Source organism: Pipistrellus hanaki, assembly GCF_964339955.1.
Source record: "Pipistrellus hanaki genome assembly, chromosome: 8".
Lineage (NCBI taxonomy): Eukaryota > Metazoa > Chordata > Mammalia > Chiroptera > Vespertilionidae > Pipistrellus > Pipistrellus hanaki.
Genome location: NC_140510.1, coordinates 82,558,329 through 82,576,684, shown reverse-complemented (window position 1 = coordinate 82,576,684; position 18,356 = coordinate 82,558,329). Strand labels below are relative to the sequence as shown.

The 18,356-nt window shown below is 36.6% G+C and overlaps 1 protein-coding gene across 2 annotated transcripts in view; it reads left to right on the top strand.

Annotated features, from left to right (window-relative positions):
* The window catches only part of ABCA12 (ATP binding cassette subfamily A member 12), a gene marked incomplete at its 5' end in the record, with an annotated part of 169,674 nt that overhangs the window by 139,503 nt on the left and 11,815 nt on the right, over nucleotides 1–18,356 (top strand). For both annotated transcript variants that reach the window (XM_084891430.1, XM_084891429.1), the window contains 11 exons: nucleotides 523–650; nucleotides 2,529–2,616; nucleotides 4,397–4,502; nucleotides 8,815–8,869; nucleotides 9,438–9,615; nucleotides 11,606–11,721; nucleotides 12,700–12,859; nucleotides 13,629–13,882; nucleotides 15,942–16,146; nucleotides 17,510–17,619; nucleotides 17,918–18,059. In XM_084891430.1, the coding sequence (XP_084747556.1) occupies nucleotides 523–650; nucleotides 2,529–2,616; nucleotides 4,397–4,502; nucleotides 8,815–8,869; nucleotides 9,438–9,615; nucleotides 11,606–11,721; nucleotides 12,700–12,859; nucleotides 13,629–13,882; nucleotides 15,942–16,146; nucleotides 17,510–17,619; nucleotides 17,918–18,059 (1,542 nt within the window). The remainder of the gene's footprint in view (nucleotides 1–522; nucleotides 651–2,528; nucleotides 2,617–4,396; nucleotides 4,503–8,814; nucleotides 8,870–9,437; nucleotides 9,616–11,605; nucleotides 11,722–12,699; nucleotides 12,860–13,628; nucleotides 13,883–15,941; nucleotides 16,147–17,509; nucleotides 17,620–17,917; nucleotides 18,060–18,356) is intronic.

The window sequence follows — 18,356 nt, the reverse complement described above, 5'->3', positions numbered from 1 at the left end:
AAGAAGGAACTTTTACCATTTGCAACAGCATGGATGGAACTGGAGAGCATTATGCTAAGAGAAGTAAGCCAGTCGGAGAAACATCAATATCATATGATCTCACTCATATGTGGGATATAATAATCAATGTAATCTGATGAACAAAAATAGATCCAGAGGCAAATGTTGGGGTGGGGAAGGGAAGGGGGTTAGAAAGCAACCAAAGGACTTGTATGCATGCATATTAGCATGACCAGTGGACACAGACACTGGGGCGGTGGAGGCTTGCCCACAGGAGCGGGAGTGGCTGGGGGGTTCAATTGAGGAAAAAAGGGGGCATATGCAATACTTTAAACAATTTTTAAAAAAAAGGAAACAGGTGAAATTACATGTAATAAATAGAAAAGATAGTTAAAAATTTAAAAAATAATAATGTTAGCTGTAGTAAAAGACAAGTAATGAGACTAAAGGTCCTTCACATTGTCTATTTGATCTGCACTGCACTGGTCAGAAAAGAACGTAACTTTTAACTTTATTTTTCAGGAATGTCCTAAGTTTAACTACTCTCCACCTCACAGAAGAACTTATTCTTCCCAAGTAATTTATGACCTCACTGGGCACCGCTTGGAAAATTATCTTATATCAACTGCTAATGAGTTTATGCAAAAAAGGTAAAAATACTCTGTTTATAACATTTAATTGAGCATATCTTTTTAATATCTTTTTAATTTTAATGGTAATTGCCTTCTGAACTTGAGGCAATAGATGCACATGTCTATTGATTATTTACATAGTCAAATTATCTGCTTTATCTAAACAGCTTTATGTATTAATATTTAAGTAATGACTCTAAATTAGGATTCATTTGCGCAAATTAAAAAGCCTTGTTTTGTTTTGTTTTTCGGCTTCAAAAATGTATTGGAAAATTTATACACTTTTTTTTCTCCTGAAGCAAAAAAGAAGTTATTGACTGAATTATGCCAACTTGGAGAATTTTAAGGCACTTCTACCCATGACACATGACTTTAGTTTCAATATGCATATCTCTGCATGTGCATAAAATGTGTACCTCAAGGTCCCTAGACAAATACCTAAGTCACTTCAGCATTTTCTTTGAGTGTAAGATTGGTAGGCTTGCATTTGCAAAAACATGGAGGGATCTGGAGGACACTAAGCTAAGTGAAACGAGCCAAACACAGACAGACAAATACTGTGTGATTTCACTTATATGTGAAATCTGAAATAGACTCATAGAGGTAGAGAGTAGAATGGCAGTTGCCAGAGTTTAGGGAGAGGGGGAGATGGGGAGATGCTGCTCAAGGATAGAACAGTATCAAGATGAAAAGATTCTGGAGATCTAATGGACAGCCATATGGCAAGGTGAACAATACTGCATTGTATACTGAAATTTGCTAAGAGGATAGGCCTTAAGAGTTCTCAGTACGCATTCATACAACACACACAAAGAAAATGGTGACTATGTGAGGTGATGGGTATATTAATTAGCTTGATTGTGGTGATTATTTCACAGTGTATACACATATCAAAACCTCAAGTTGTATACCTTAAATACATATAATTTTTTATTTGTTACTATACTTCAAGAAAGCTGGGGATGTGGGAATTGGTGGGCTTGCAATAGCTATTGTTTTCTCCTGTTTTCCATTTTCTCCCGCTTTTATTTCTCAATGTACATAAAAGACTAATATTAATCTAAAATAATCCTTCCAAAAATTTTCTGGTCAGAAATACATGCAAATATCATCAATAAAATTGGGTTGATTATTAAAAAACTGTTCTAAAACCTATTTTTTAAATGAACAATACACTATAGTATTCTTTACATACCAAAACTATGGTGCTATGACCACATTTAAGATGACAACCACAAGATTATACCAGCATAACTGCATTACTATTTACTTAACACAACCCTTATTGGGACATTTAATCTAATCTATTATTTAAATTGCTAGTTGGATTTGTTAAATCCACTTTTGATTATTACGAGACCATGAACTGATGGGGAGTTACATAATCATAACTCACCTTCAAATATCCAAGGGGGGGAAAAACATATAGCAGCAGGGGACAAGCTAACGGGAAAAGCTGAGAGAATAGAAGATATTGAGTCACTTGAAAAAAGTTAAAAACTGATGCTACACCACTGAAGTGCTTGGTTTATAACAAAACTTATTTTTAAAAGGATATTTAAGCCCTAAAGTCTCATGATTTCTGTGATGGTACAAATCTGGTTATGTTGGAGGAATTGGTTAAATTTAATTTGATTAAATTGTCATTGGTTTTAAGAATGATTACTCCATATTTGCTATTGTTTAGGACTTTTTAATTCTAGCTATAATGTACATTTTAGACTAAAATATGATAAAAATAAATCAATGAAAATGTAAAATATTTATCAGAAAGTATTTATTTTATACCATAAATGTGCTCCTAATAGAAAGAAAATATTGAGCTCTTAGACATTTTAGATTTATTTATGACTATTTGCTCCATTAAAGAAATATAAATTTTATTATTTTATGCAGATATGGAGGTTGGAGTTTTGGGCTGCCTTTGACTAACGACCTTCGTTTCGATGTAACATCTGTTCCTGCCAATAGAACACTTGCCAAGGTAAATTATAAAGTTTCTTCTGGGATGTCATAGATATGAGAATGTGAACTTGAAATGTTCAAGCGTTTCCATGAGGTAAAAACAAAACATGGGTATAATCCATTTGAAAAGGAGTTTAGGGTCACACATACCCCATATCACAGTGATTTCCGTCCTGTGTATTTACCCCAGGGAAACACATACACATAAGTACCAGGATATTTATACAAGTGTGTGCATACTAGTGTTTCTCATATTAGCCCAAAATACAACTCCAAGTGTCCATATACAGTAGAATACACAAATAAATTACTATGTGTTTATTCAATAGACCTTTTAGCAATGGAAATGAAAAAAAAAAAAACACACACACACACAACAACTCAGTGTTATATAATACACAGGCTAAATCTCCCAAACATTATTAATAAGCAAAAGAAAAGACAAAGAGGAACACAAAACGATAATTGCATTCACTGAAATTAATGGCTTTAATGGCATAAAACATAATTGAGAATTGGCAGCCCTCCATCCCATTGTTAAGGGGTGAGAGAAATATGATGTGGGGGGACAGAGGGTCAGGGAGAAATTCATCTGGATGCTGGCGAGTTTTTTTTCTCAGCCTGAGTGATAGGTCAATGGTGTACTCCCTTTATAATTTTTTTGTTAAACTTACATTAATGTTTTATTTATATTTTATTATGTTGTATCATATAATATATTTAGCCTTGTTTCTTAGAGGACATGGACAGTTAACAGAATTTGAAGGAGATTTTAAAAATCCTGTTGGCTCTTTTTTCTTCTAGATCATACCTATGTTTTGAAACAAGCACGAGTCACAGGATCACACACGTATGATCAGACTTAGAGAGTTTCAGTTGCCCTTCTTGTATTTCTCTTTAGGTTGTAAAAGACACATACAAACTTGGGGAAGTGGAGAACTAACATTCATTTAGTTATTGTTATAAACCCAGCACTAGCATCACCTGTTACACAAGCTACCTAATTCCATCCTCACAACATCTTTATAAGATAGATATTGAGTTTATTTTATCTGGTTTCCACAAGGGCATAGTGCAAGTGAAAAGTAAGTAGTAATACTGAATATTTGAATGTCATCCCCTTTCATTCCTTTCCTCCCTCTCTCAACACCATAAATATTCTTGCGTAAACAAAGGAGTAATAATATTAAATAATTTTTCTGTAAATCAGATTTTTAAATTTTTAATTATTGACTGGGTTTCTTGAGTAGTGGTCCACCAGTATTTTAAGCCCTCTGTATTTGCCATAGAAAGAAAATTAACTCACTTCTTTGTGGGTTATAACTAGGGACAGAGAATTAGTGGGAGAATTTCAAGGTTATCAGTCTTTTTGCTAAAAGTAATGCTTGCATATGTGTTTAATTTTTTTCTATAGCCTGACATATATGCCATGTGTGTTTATTATATTTATATAAAACATGCCTCGGTTTTAGTCTGAGACTCACTATAAATCAGCTGCAGAGTTGGAGATAATAACACTCTCTTCAGTTTATGGGAAGCCGGAGCTACAGAGATCAGGATAACTAATAACTTACCCTACGGAAAAATACTCCTTTCCCAATCGCTGTCCATCAGTGAATTGGAAACTTAGAGGTCTGCAGTCCGCACCCTGGGGGATGGCTCATAATCTCCCAAGATGAAATAAGCTCTTAGGAATCGGTCCTCTTATTTCAATACACATTCTATAGGCTGTCAGGTGTGAAGGCTGCCTAGTTTATGGAAACACAGTTCTGATCCTGCCTTCTATTGGAATCGGACAGGTGTGGTATGATCCAGAAGGCTATCACTCCCTCCCAGCTTACCTCAACAGCCTGAATAATTTCCTCCTGCGACTTAACATGTCAAAACACGATGCCGCCCGGCACGGTAAGTTACACAGAGCTTCTTGCACCTTTTGCCTCTCTCCGTATGAAAATTCATGCTAGGTCCCATTTCCTCCCCATGGAAGGCATTTTATGGAACCTAAATCACAGATCTTTAAAAGGAGTTTGAAGCTACTGCGTCCCAACTACCACCAGATGGAAATGTTGGGATAATCCCCTTAACTTCAATTTAGTTTCTCATTTATCAATTCCGGGTAGTCATGCTGACTTTGCCCTTATTTCTGCTTTCATAACTACTAGTTATATCTCAGAGGAAAATATGCTATAACTAGTTACTTGTATATAGGCTAAAAAAGAAAATAATAATAATGTCAACAAATACTGGGCACAAATTTAAACATGAGCACAGCACATTTAAACGGAAAGTTCTATGCTTGACCAAAAGTGTTGCCATTAATTGAGACTTACCATATGACGCATGCTCTCTAGGGACTGTGGTTAATCTTTTCAAGCACCCTTTCAGGCTAGTATCCTTGTTCCCTACTCTATCTGGGGCTCCGAAGTGGGATTGGAACTCATGCTTGTCTGACTCTTGCCTCTTTATTTTTTAAATACTTCTCTGTTCTCAGCCAGCTTTACTTCAGTTGGATTTCCCAAGAGGCTTTCATATAGTTGTAAAAATAGAGTCTATAATTTGAAAGAGATTGATTTATTTTTTCTAATTCAATTACTGTCCATCAGACTATTTTATTGTCTTAAGCATTGCTCATATTGTTTTTGCCATATCGATCTTTAAAAATAATAATGATAAAGATAAAAAAGATTGAGTCTCCTATTTGCTGGGGAATCCTGAGGGCTAGCCCAATAAATGAGCTAACAAATAACCTATTACGTAGGGAGAAAAGATACAACATGTCTTTGAGAAATGCTGAGGCCTACTTTTCTTTCATCTGCGTAAACCTGCTGTTGGGCACAATCGTGTATGCTGTATGTTCTGTGATTGTGCCAGTCAACTGTGGATCAAATACTCATTCTAGAAACAGAATCTTTTGCGATCTTCATTTCAGAGAAAACACCACTTCCCTCCAACTGCTTTGGCATTTTCTTAGCAGGAGGAACCATAATGAAACGGCAAGAGATAGATAGTCCTGAGATACGGAGCGTCAGAAAAGGGCACGGTCAAAGTGGTAGATTAATTGAGATGGTGACTACAGCTAGCTGAGTATAACCTGGTTTGAAATACTACTGAACACTTGACTTTCAGTGGGATGTATTATTCAGAGCAAAGGACATGTGTTGCTGTGACAGGTAAAGTGTAAAAACTATAGAAATGACTAAGGGGGATGTAGCAAAGGTGTACAGGTGAGAAAAAAAGACCAGTGCACTTTTGAAGGGTCAGCTATTAAAATCTGTATTCCGTTTTCATTTATTACTAGTGTTCTTTACCAAGAACAGAGCAATCTGAGCCATCCTGGACTCCAGCAGGCTAGTTATGACTCTTACCACTACATTTTTAAATATCTTTGTTGTTGAAGTATTACAGATGTCCCCCTGTTTCCCTCCATTAACCCCTTTCACCCTGCTCTGGCCCCCTCCCCACCTACCACTGTATTTTTAAGCTACAGAATATAAAGAATTAAGAATTCTAGAACATACATTGACCCTAAAAATAAATTTATTTTTAATTTTAAAATAAGGCTTGGCTTGAATTATATTTTGTAATTAACTTTTCTTACATAAACTTATGTAAGGAGGGGAGCAGCCTGCCTCCATATTTGGAAAAGTTTGATTTTTTTAAAAGAAAAAAAATCCATGTCATCCCAAAATACCTTTGTTATTTTGTAATGCATGTGTAGGGTCTGGCATGGTAATACTGTCTGTAAAAATCAATTCAATTGTTTTCCTGCCACCCCCACCCCGCTACTCTAGTTGTTTTAAAGCATTTTTGTTGGAGTCTACATGAACTGAGACTTTGCTTTGGCCATAAAATTGATTTTCTTTGAATTCTCACGTTCTATTTAAAATCTTTTAATTAACTTCCTTTATAATGTCAATATCTATTATATTCATATGGTTTCCTCTCATGGTTAATTACACATGAAAAGTCTGTTCTTGCTTCCCAAGGAATGTTGTTTTTACTAACAAATATTATACAATGAGGCTCTTTTTCAGAATAGCTGACACATTGTTCTCAACCCCCTGGTGTTCATTCTTACCATTTATTGAGTTAGTAGCAATGGTCAAAAGCAAATATCTCATTTTAGGTTTACAACTAGAGAAACAACATAAAATATCTTACTTTGAAAAATATTTTAATAGATTTTTAGAGAGAGGAATGGAGAGGAAAGGAGAGAGAAAGAGAAATATTTATGTGAGAGCTACCTCCTGCATGACCTGACCAGGAATCAAACTGGCAACCTCTCAGTACTCAGGACAACACCTAAGTTAGCCACGCCAGCCAGAGTTAAAACGTGTTACTTTTAATTCATATTGGATGTGGATGAAATAGTTGAAATTTTAAGATTGATTAGATTTAATAAGCTTATATTGACTTATCGCTGTACTCAAAACATTGTACTGGATGATGTAGAAACCCAGAGAAGATTTTGGTATAGATCCCTAGCCCTGACACATTTACCTGGCCTTTCAGCTAACGATATGTATAAAAACAATTAGTTCAGCACTATATTTTATAGTGGGCTAAATGTATTTACAAAGATTCCTCCAGAGTATTTTTTGATTCTGAAGCACAAAGCAAAATGTTTTTTTAAAGGTCTTCCCCTGCCTATATTATAATTTAACAATTAGGTTTTTGTAGGGTCCCAAGGAAAACTGAATCTCAGTAAAAAGAAAACCCATTAATTTACACACACACAAAATAAATAAGAAAAATTTGTTCCCCCCAGTGATGTGATTAAAGTTCTAGGCAAAACTGGTTATTGTTGTTAGTATCTCTGTTTTACTCCAACTACATACTTTTTTCTTCACTACATAACAATTTCAGAATTCAATTTCAAAGCATGTCGCATTGTGCTTAATAAAAATATTGAATTTAAGCGAATTAAGAGAATATAACTTTAGAATAAATAATAATAAAAATAATTTCTAAAATATTTGGATGCTATAAATGGGGCCTTAATATCTACCCAATAAAAGAGTTATATGCTAATTGGCCATATCTTCATGACGCCCACCAGCCAATCAAAAATGAATATGCAAATTAACACAACAAAGATGGCATGTTAATTTGCATATGCAGCTAGTGGTTAGGGATGGTCAGTACACTTGCGTCATTGCCATGGCAATGATGCAGGCATTCCATACCACCCCAACCACTCCGGGCCTCTGGGCAGTAGGGGAAGGCAGAAAGGCAGCTCTGACCAGAGTGAAGACAGTGCTCGCAGCCAGGGGAATGAAGGCCCATTCTTGCATGAATCTTCATTCATGCATCGGGCCACTAGTACTAATATAATGAACACATGCTATATGAGAAATAAGTGAGAAAGTCCCACCTCAGATAATGAATATTTGTTTAGGGGATATCTTCCTTCCAGTTTCTACCATTCTTTTCCAAAGTTACTCAGGCAGTATAGACCCTACCTTCACAATGTGATCCTTTCAGAAACTGTTGACAGCACATTTTGGCTCTGGCTAGCCAACATCTTCTGAGGAAGATGGGGGGGGGGGGGGGGGGGGGAATTTGCTTCTAACTCCAAAAGTGAAACCAACTGTGGGAGAACCCAATAATTTAGGATCATATTGGAATTAAGTGGCTACTTTTCTGAAGCCAGCTGGTTTCTCTGAGTCGTCCTAGATTTTTATGTCCTAATGAAAATCCCTGAAGGGGTGGCTGAGGCTCCAAGCCCTACTGTGGTATAATTCCAGAATAATAGGTATCTTAGAAATAAAGAGGAGTAGGGATCCATCGTCTCAAGTACACTATTTCCCCACCACAGCCAATAGCACGATGAAGAAGGAAGGGGATAGTAAGTGTCTGTTCTTACTATCCTCATATAATTGGTCTCCCTTTGAGTTTCTTCTTTATATGCCAATAATTTCTGATTAGAAAGAGAAGAAAATAGAAAACAATTAAATATAATAGAGAGGGAAATGCTATATGAGAATGTAAACTCCTTCCCCTCAAAATTCCATACACAATCTAATTTTTTTCTTTTTATGTCCACTTGTATGTCATTGATGAGATTGGAAGAAAATAATTTTCCTTTAAAAAGAGTATCCCTAAAGTAAAATTCTTTAGATCATAGCATAAGGAGAAAAGTATTGCATCTTATTCTCTAAAAATTGATATTTCTGATGAATTGAATGCCTACTAAAAGAACTGTCTCTTCTTTAAGCCATCATCATGTACAGTCATCCTTATCCAGGCGTGCAAGACCAAGAACAAGCTACGTAAGTGCCTATATATGACATGACTACTTCCTTTTTGGCCTGGACGAGTCTTTGCACTAAGTATTATAATTGGAAATCACAGTTGTATCTGCATGAATGTCAGTCTAGAAAAGCTGGTAATATAAGTCACTGCCTGGAACAAAAGGAGGTTTCTGAAATATTGTACAGTGGGGTTGCCAAGTAGCGCTTGTTGACTGTAGATTCATAGAATCTGTTGCTCTTGTAAGTCAAGTGCATCAGTACTTCATCATTTCAACTTCCCTGCATAGCATTTAAGTCCTATTTCTATTCTCAAGAACTATATAACTCTTGATACACCCTGTAACCCTTGGAGACTGGGGTTTTCTATCAAATATCCCCAGCCAATTCAGATGAGCTAGAGCTACAGTTACTCCAGGGTCACAGCCGAGTCATGTAGGAGGTATTATCTGGATGCCTGAAAGGAAGACTTATTTTGTGTCACAGGCAACTCCTAGAGTGTTTTGTTGACGATTTTAGTCATGAATCTTTCTGAAAGGAAAAGAGGTTCAAAAATGTATGTGTGCTTTCTTCCTATTGATCACTGCAGAATGAGCAGCCTAATCGATATTTTAGTAGCCCTCTCCATCCTGATGGGCTACTCCGTCACTACCGCCAGCTTTGTCACCTATGTGGTGAGGGAGCATCAGACCAAAGCCAAGCAGCTGCAGCACATTTCAGGCATCGGTGTGACATGCTACTGGGTAACAAACTTCATATATGACATGGTGAGTAACTTGTGTGTTCTCTGGAAGATGGGGTTGATTTTAGTAAAAGATATCAGTTTTAAACTTTAAATTTACTGTTGCTAGTTTGTTCATATCCTATATAATAATCCTATAGAATAAAAGGGTAATATGCAAATTGACCCTAAGGGCAGAACAACTGATTGCTATGACATTCACTGACCAGTAGAGGGCAGATGCTCAATTCAGGAACTGCTCCCTGGTGGTCAGTGTGCTTCCACAGGGGGAGTGCTGCTCAGCTAGAAGCTGGTCATGGCTGGCCAGCACATTGGTGGTGGCAGGAGCCTCTCCTGCCTCTGCAGCAGTGCTAAGGATGTCTGACTAATGGCTTAGGCCCACTCCCCAGGGCCTAAACCACTAGTTGGACATCCCCCAAGGGTTCCTGGGCTGCCAGAGATATGTCTGACTGCCATCTGAGGCCCGCTGACAGGTAGATTTCCCCTGAGGGCTCCTGAACTGCAGGAGGGTGCAGGCTGGGCTGAGGGACCCCCTGAGTGCACTAATTTTCATGCACTGGACCTCTAGGTATTACCATAAAATAAGTAAATTAAGAAAAAAATGCTTCGCATCCGGCTTGTAGTCATCAGGTGGTTGGATGATGCACTAAAGCTACACTTATTCTCGGGTCCCAGAGAAATCCACCTGCTGTCTGTCATCTCTGTGGTCTGAGAACCACCCGGATCAGATTCCCGAGCACACTTATTTATTTCAGATTCCAGGGCCCCACTCCAGACACTTTAGATCCCTATCTTGAAAATGGAGCCTGGGAAATATCTACTGTTAACAAAGTCCTTCAAGTTAATTTATGCACACTGAAGTTCAAGGGCCATTACTGTGGAGAAACAGAAGCTTCGCAGAACAGCCTTGCCCAATGGTACCAAACAATCAAGCTTATACAATTTAATCAACTAATACTGGACGCTTCAAAGTAGCAGCTCAGGCAGAATGACACATCGGAGAAGATTAGTAGGAACAATAAAGGATGCATTTTATTGCGAGCCCGCTCATTTGCATAAAGTGATCTCAAAGTTTGGATGGTTTTTCTTGACTCCAAATGTGCCTGTATTGGCCAAAAGCCCAGGATGGGCATTGCTTTGCCTGGTGATTATGGTGAAATTGTCTGGGTTGCCGTAGTGATCATTGGCTTAAAGGATTGGAGAGAAATTAACTGCATATCCATTTTGTGAATGTATTTAGTGAGGTCTGAAATGCTTTTGTTGTAGAAGTCAAATCTAAAAGAACAGTAATGACTCCTCTGGACTTAATAGGAGCCATAATGTTAAGAAAGCTTAAATGTATATACTTCTGTGAAGGGCTGCTAACTATTCAGATTCTGTTGTTCTAAATCTGGTGTTCACTTCAATAGAAGAGTCTCACCTCCCACATCCCACCCCTCCCCAAATTAAAATGCCGTCTCTTTTATTGTGCGCATCTTGCTGTAAACTTCCAACATTTCATATCTGTGCTTGACAGTAAAACACTGTCCTTTGTTCATATACCTGTGGTTCCAAGAATGTGTGTGCCCCGCTGCTCTGCTGTTTGGCACAGACTGCCTCACACTGATAACCAAGCCTTAGAAATCAACCATCTGAGAGAGTTCCAGTTTCAAAATGAAATCAATACTTTGAGGACCAAATCTAATGCCAGGATCAGATGCCTGGCTGTCTTATCTCTCTCACTGAGCTTCTGGCACCGAATCATCCAGCCTCAAGGCCTGGAGGCAGGAACACTAGGGACTCCATGCATATCTATGCCGATGAAGGCTGGCTTGACCTCATATTGCAGGATTCTATTTCTAGAGCAAAATCAATGTAAAATAAGCTGAATGTTACCAGCAACAGGAACATCAATAAGAATTTCTTTCTTTAAACATTTCTAGGTCAACTTGTTATAGTTTTAAACTATATGGGCTATTAATTTTTCTTTAAAAATACTTGTCATATATTAAACATTATTTTACCTATTCCCTTAGGTCTTCTACTTGGTGCCTGTAGCATTTTCCATTGGTGTCATCGCCATTTTCAAGTTACCTGCTTTCTACAATGGGAACAACCTAGGCGCTGTGTCCCTCCTACTCCTGCTCTTTGGGTAAGCTGCAGTGAAAAAATTAACAGAATAAAAGTCTCCCAGGTACAAACAAAGCCTGACTCTCATTAGCTAATTTACAATCGCCTTGGGGTTTCATTAGCCATGAGTGATGACTAACAACACATTACGTTTGTAGTTTGTAAAGTACAATACATCCGGATGTGAACGTTGTTGTTATTAATAGAATTACCTGCCATTAATGAGCATTTACTAGGTACCAAGTGCCATGCTTAGCAATTTACATATGTAATTTAGTTTACATAAAAGTGGAGGCTTTACAACGATCAGAAAAATATATATGCATGTGTATTAACAAATTTTGAGTATATATAGCATTTATATATATTTATTTAATTTATATTTTTATAGATGTCACACATAATATTCTTTCTATATTAGGGAATACAGATTGATACATTCAATGCTTAGACTAGCAATCTTTCTTCCCTGAATGCATGAGTCCTATCCATTCAGTTAGCAATTGCAGCTGGTGAAGGATCTCTTTGTCTCTAGTTCTATTTCATTACCCCAAGGTTGCTCAAGTATTTGCTCAAAATAAGACAGCCAGCTTCTAAGCATATCCTAGTCTGTTTAGCTTATTTAATACTATTATTTTTCCTCAACTTTAACTTGTAAGATTTATATTGATTAAATCCATATTTTCAAGAAGAAAAAAAGATCTTGCCTAGGTAGTTATAATACCATCTCTAGGAGGAATTAGTTTAAAATTGTAACGATGTAGGACTGCTCAAGATTCCTTAAAAGAGAGGGTTCTTACTGTCATTTTAAAAACTTCCATTGGAAGTGTTGTTGCCAAAAAGAAGAATTGTAAAAAGGAGAGATCTAGCGATGTGGCTTGGAAATTCATTCTTAATGTTTATTTTCACTTTGGAACTCCATCTATGTATGTATACATGCATGCGTTTAATAGAGAGAATAATGAGGGCATCGTTTTAATTCTTAATTGTTAACATGTAGGTATGCCACATTTTCTTGGATGTACTTGCTGGCTGGGATCTTCCATGAAACAGGAATGGCTTTCATCACTTATGTCTGCATCAACCTTTTCTTTGGCATCAATTCCATTGTTTCCTTGTCGGTGGTATACTTTCTGTCCAAGGAAAGGCTTAATGATCCGGTAAGATCTTTTAACAGTCTGCTGAACTTCAATGGATATGTCATATACTTCAACAAGTCCAAGGTGGAAAGGCTTTCTGTAATTTGTATTACCTGAATAGAAAAGAGACATTTCACTAGATTCTATTACATTTAGTAGAGGAGAAACTACAGCCTTTTAAAATTCTTTTTAGGCTCCATCTAGGTTAATAACTATAATTGCACTTACCCAGCTACAACACTATTGACATATGATAGGGGCTTATATGGGTGAAATCAGATATTCCACTACAAGAATCATGCAACCAATTGGTCAGCTAAACCTTTCACTTATTAACAAATTTTTATGATATGGTAGTGAAAAGGACAATGGCTTAGTCAAATGATTGTATGTGAAGATTCATTTCAACATTTATTGGAAAAAATCCCAATTCAACCCCTTTTGATCGTGGGTGGGAGCCTCCTTCACTGTAAGCATCGCTTTGCATTCAGAGCCGGCAATTATGATTAGTTACAAGGGAAGCAATAACAGTGACTAGGAATTGAACTCTGACCTCCCGGTTCATAGGTCAATGCTCAACCACTAAGCCACACTGGCCTGGCTCTGCTTGAATTTTAGTATGAATCTCAACCACTTGGTTACAGTAAATATCTATATGCAAATTCAGCATACATATGAAATAATTGCCAATCGAGATAAGCTTCTCGTTCCAATATTTGTCTCGCTTTACATTTTTGACAATTTGTTGGAAGTTTAACACTGAGCTTCACTTTTATTTATCTCATTTCAGACTTTAGAACTTATTTCTGAAACCCTCAAGCGCATTTTCCTGATATTCCCACAATTCTGTTTTGGCTACGGATTGATTGAACTTTCTCAGCAACAGTCGGTCCTGGACTTTTTAAAAGCATATGGTGTGGAATACCCAAGTGAAACCTTTGAGATGGATAAATTAGGTGCCATGTTCGTGGCTTTGGTTTCTCAAGGCACCATGTTCTTTTTCTTGCGACTCTTAATTAACGAATGGCTAATAAAAAAATTCAGGTAAGTACAATGAAAACATAGTGTGTGACACCCATGATGAAACTCAATTCAAAATATTCAGGGAGGGGTCAATATGTCTTAAGCTTTTCCATTAGTATGGAAATGTTTTGCTCAAAAAACATTTTCAAAAATTGTAGCATAGTTCACCATTCATTTCATTCAGTAAATAGTTATAAAATTTTACTATGCAAGTATTTCTGTACACTAGAGAGTAACATTAAGCACAATTGTGAGCTATAAAGAAATTAAGATTGAGCAATGGAGAGAAAATATGTACATAAACAAAAGATGCAGTCTGTTTATGTTGTTTGAGTTAGGGAAAATATAAATGGGGAAAGAAGATTGACTATGTAGCATATTAACAATGCATTTGGGGCAACTTTTTGAAAAATGGTGAATGTGTGTCATATTAGCTATGAATTTAGGAAAGTAAAATTGAAGATAGAATCATAAATGCACCTATCATTAACCCAACAATTCCATTTCTAGGAATTTTTTTCTACAGATATGCTCATAAATATGTGGATTTATGTATGCATAAAATTATTCATCATAGCAACCTATTTCTAATAGCAAAAGAATGAAAACAACCTAACTTTATTTAGGGACTAGTTAAATAAATTATATACATGTATTCATAAATTAAAAACCATGCAATCATTAGACAGAATGACACAGTTACCTGTGTAATATTTTGGATTACTTCTAGTATTTATTAAGTGAAAAATTCAGGGTTTAGAACACTGAGTAAAGTATATTACCATTTGGGTTAGACAGGAAATATATGTTATTTATACAAACACATGCATAGACTATATAATTATGTGTGCCTGTGCTGAAAAGAACTGTATATGGTTGACGAATATTTACTTTTCATTATGTATTCTCAGCACCATTTTAATACATGATGTGCACATATTACCTAGCAGAAAATAAAGCAAGTTAATAATAATGAAAGAAATGACAACAGCACAGATGGAGAAAAAAAAATCTTGGGACGTATCTGAGAAATATTAGTTTAGAACAGAATAAATGCAATGAAATAGGAGTGAGAGTATGTGGTTGGAAGATCATGGAGTTTATTGAATGTTTGGTTAGAGATATGTGGTTTGGACTTTGTTCAACAAACAAACAGTAATCCATTAAAGGTTTTTGAACAGAGAGCAGCATGATCAAATGGTGCCTCAGGAGGTATGATTTTGTTGAGATAATGCTGATTGGGACGAACGAGTCAGAGACACTGAGGCAATTTGAGTTTCCTGGAAAAATCTAAGTGAGAAAGAGTCAATGCCCATGATGGTAATAGAAATAGACAGAAATCGATGACAGTGACTGGATATTATAAGGTATTTCCAGTGCTATCAGACTGTCTGCATGAGTGGATTTTGGAATGGGGAAGATTCAGAGAAAGCATCACAGTTGGGATCTCTGGGGATATCATTAAAAGACACAGAGACATCAGGAGGAAAACTAAACTGATTTGTTGGGTTTTTAACTTTGTTTTGTTTGGTTTGCTTTGGTGTTTGTTAAGCAAGATACTGATGTGGATTTGAGATTTGAGACTTACTGAGCTTTCATGGTTGACCTTAACATACTGGATAGATCCTAGGTAAGACATTCACAGTAAAAAGATTATAGAAATAACATTCATATTATTGATGAAAAAAGATGAAATAGGATTTTGAAAAGGTGATCACTGATTGTTCAATTATAAGTGTTGATTCTCATTAATGATTCTGGTCTCTGTTAGGAAGTAACTTTCAAACCCAAACTGACGTCCTTATTACTAAAAATTAGGAATCTGAATCGTAACAGTAGATCTGTGGGCATTCAAGTCATGGAAAGCAAAAGCTGTTTTCCAAATATCATAGCAAATACGGTGAAGAGCACTCGTGCTAATTTTTAAGTTATTTCAGTAGCAAAATGCAGAACAAATTTAAAATAAACCTAGTAAGTGATAGCACACACTTTGAGTGAGGCAAGAACCCATCAAAACATGTCAAAATTGAAAGATGCCATTTCAGAATCATTGATGCAAATTACTGGGTTCATTTTTTAGACTCTTCTTCAGAAAATTTAATTCTTCACCTGTAATTGAGACAATAGAAGAAGATGAAGATGTGCGGGCTGAGAGATTAAGAGTTGAAAACGGTGCAGGAGAATTTGACCTGGTCCAACTCCACCGCCTCACCAAGTCCTACCAACTCATCCACAAGAAGATTATAGCTGTGAACAACATCAGCATTGGGATCCCTGCTGGGGAGGTGAGAAACAGTGTTTTGTTCCCAACTGTCCTTAATGTTGGTATGATAAGTGACAAATACAAATCTTTACCTTTCCTTAAATTTTTTCCTAAAAATATGTAAGTCAACCTCTGAATCGTTTGATAGATTCTGTCTATGAAATTTACTTATAGACCCATGTGTTACTTACCTACAGTATATGTCTTCCCTCTTGATAGGGAGGGTTCATCATATGACACGTCCTGAGCCCCGTCCCAAGCTACTCTCCTCCCTGGGGTGGGCTGTCAGTCAACAAGCCTGTGTAGGGTGTTCTCTGCAATGTTTAGCTTCCAGGCCTCTTCAATAGAGAGCATAAAGAACTCAGTTGCACCGAAACCGGTTTGGCTCAGTGGTAGAGCGTCGGTCTGTGGTCTGAAAGGCCCCAGGTTTGATTCCGGTCAAGGGCATGTACATTGGTTGCGGCACATCCCCGGTAGGAGGTGTGCAAGAGGCAACTGGTCGAAACATCGACGTTTCTAGCTCCCTATCCCTCTCTCCTCCTCTGTGTAGAAAATCAATAAAATAAAAATAAAAATAAAAGAACTCAGTTGTCAGCAGGGAGGTCCTGGAACTGCATCCATATTTATTCTTGCTGTTTTCACAGAGCAATATTAAGGCAGCTTTGAAAGGAGACAGACAAGGTGGGCATCCCCTTAGTTTCTGAGCAGAGCTGCAAAGGAAATGTATCAAATATATTCGACGGTATATAGGAATTTCTGCTTCAGCAGCTTATTCAGTAAAGTTGTGATTACAGTTTGTGTGAAAAATGTGAAATCCATAAATACAATTACTTTGTCAGATTAGCATAACTTACTCGGGTATTTTTTCATGTCACACAAAGGTGTGCTGTGGTATATATAGAACAAGTCATATATATTTACAAATGTTCAAATGTAGTGAAAGGAAAGAGAGGAAAACGATACATAAGGACCCACATGTTTTGAGAATTTTTATTTTTCACTTTTAGTGGACATACAATATTATATTAATTTCAAGTGAACAACTCTATGATCAGACATTTATATAACTAAGTGAGCACCATAATAAATCTAGTACCCATCTGGCAACATGCATAGTTATTGCAATATTATTAACTATACTCCCTATGCTATATTTTACATTCCATGACTATTATGTAACTGCCAATTTATTACCCAATTATTTTAAAATAGAAAGTTTTATCAAATGCCAATAAAGCACTAAATGTGCATGAATAATTCCAGTGGTTTATTTTTCTGGTAATTTATTTTACCCAAGGAAAGGGAAGAAATAGATGCAATAGTAACATGTCTTTGGTTTTAATTAATGTTTAAATATTTTCTTTTTTTTTTCTTCTGCTAACCAGTGCTTTGGCCTTCTCGGGGTCAATGGAGCAGGAAAGACCACTATCTTCAAAATGCTGACTGGAGACATAATTCCTTCAAGTGGGAACATTCTGATCAGAAATAAGACCGGGTATGAAAAGCAAATGCTTCAAATAACTAAGCACTATGTAATTGAATGAAAAATAATTAAAGCAGGATCTTTATGTTATTTTATGGTATGGTATTAAATCCTCGGGGTGGGGGGGATGGCTATTCAAGTAAGTAGACATTTTTAAACTTTAAGTGTAACTGATGGTGGGATTCTTTTTCCTCTTTTTACCAGAACCACTAATCACCATGACTAAAAGAGAACTGCCTTCCCAACATTTAGGAATGGAGAGGGAATTAAGTTTCGAGACTCATCTGTGTCTTTGATTCTCCCAATTCAGATCTCTGGCTCACGTGGACTCTCATAGCTCACTGGTTGGCTACTGTCCTCAGGAAGACGCCTTAGATGACCTGGTAACTGTAGAAGAGCACTTGTATTTCTATGCCAGGGTACATGGAATTCCAGAAAAAGATATTAAAGAAGTGAGTATCAGTGTGACAAACTACATCATTTGAAAACCCTATTATTTCTGTTTCCCACCCTCCATCCCCTCAAGACCAAGTTGATATCTACAAAACTAAGACATTTCCTTCTGACAATGATAGTGGATACATATTAGCTTAGTTGCATATATCATATACATACCTGTGAACTCAGCTTTGGAAGCTTTTCGGTCAGTTCTTGTTCAGTTATTTTTTTAACATATTTTTATTGATTTCAGAGAGGAAAAGAGAGAAAGAGAGAAATACATAGAAACATCAATGGTGATAGCTAATCAT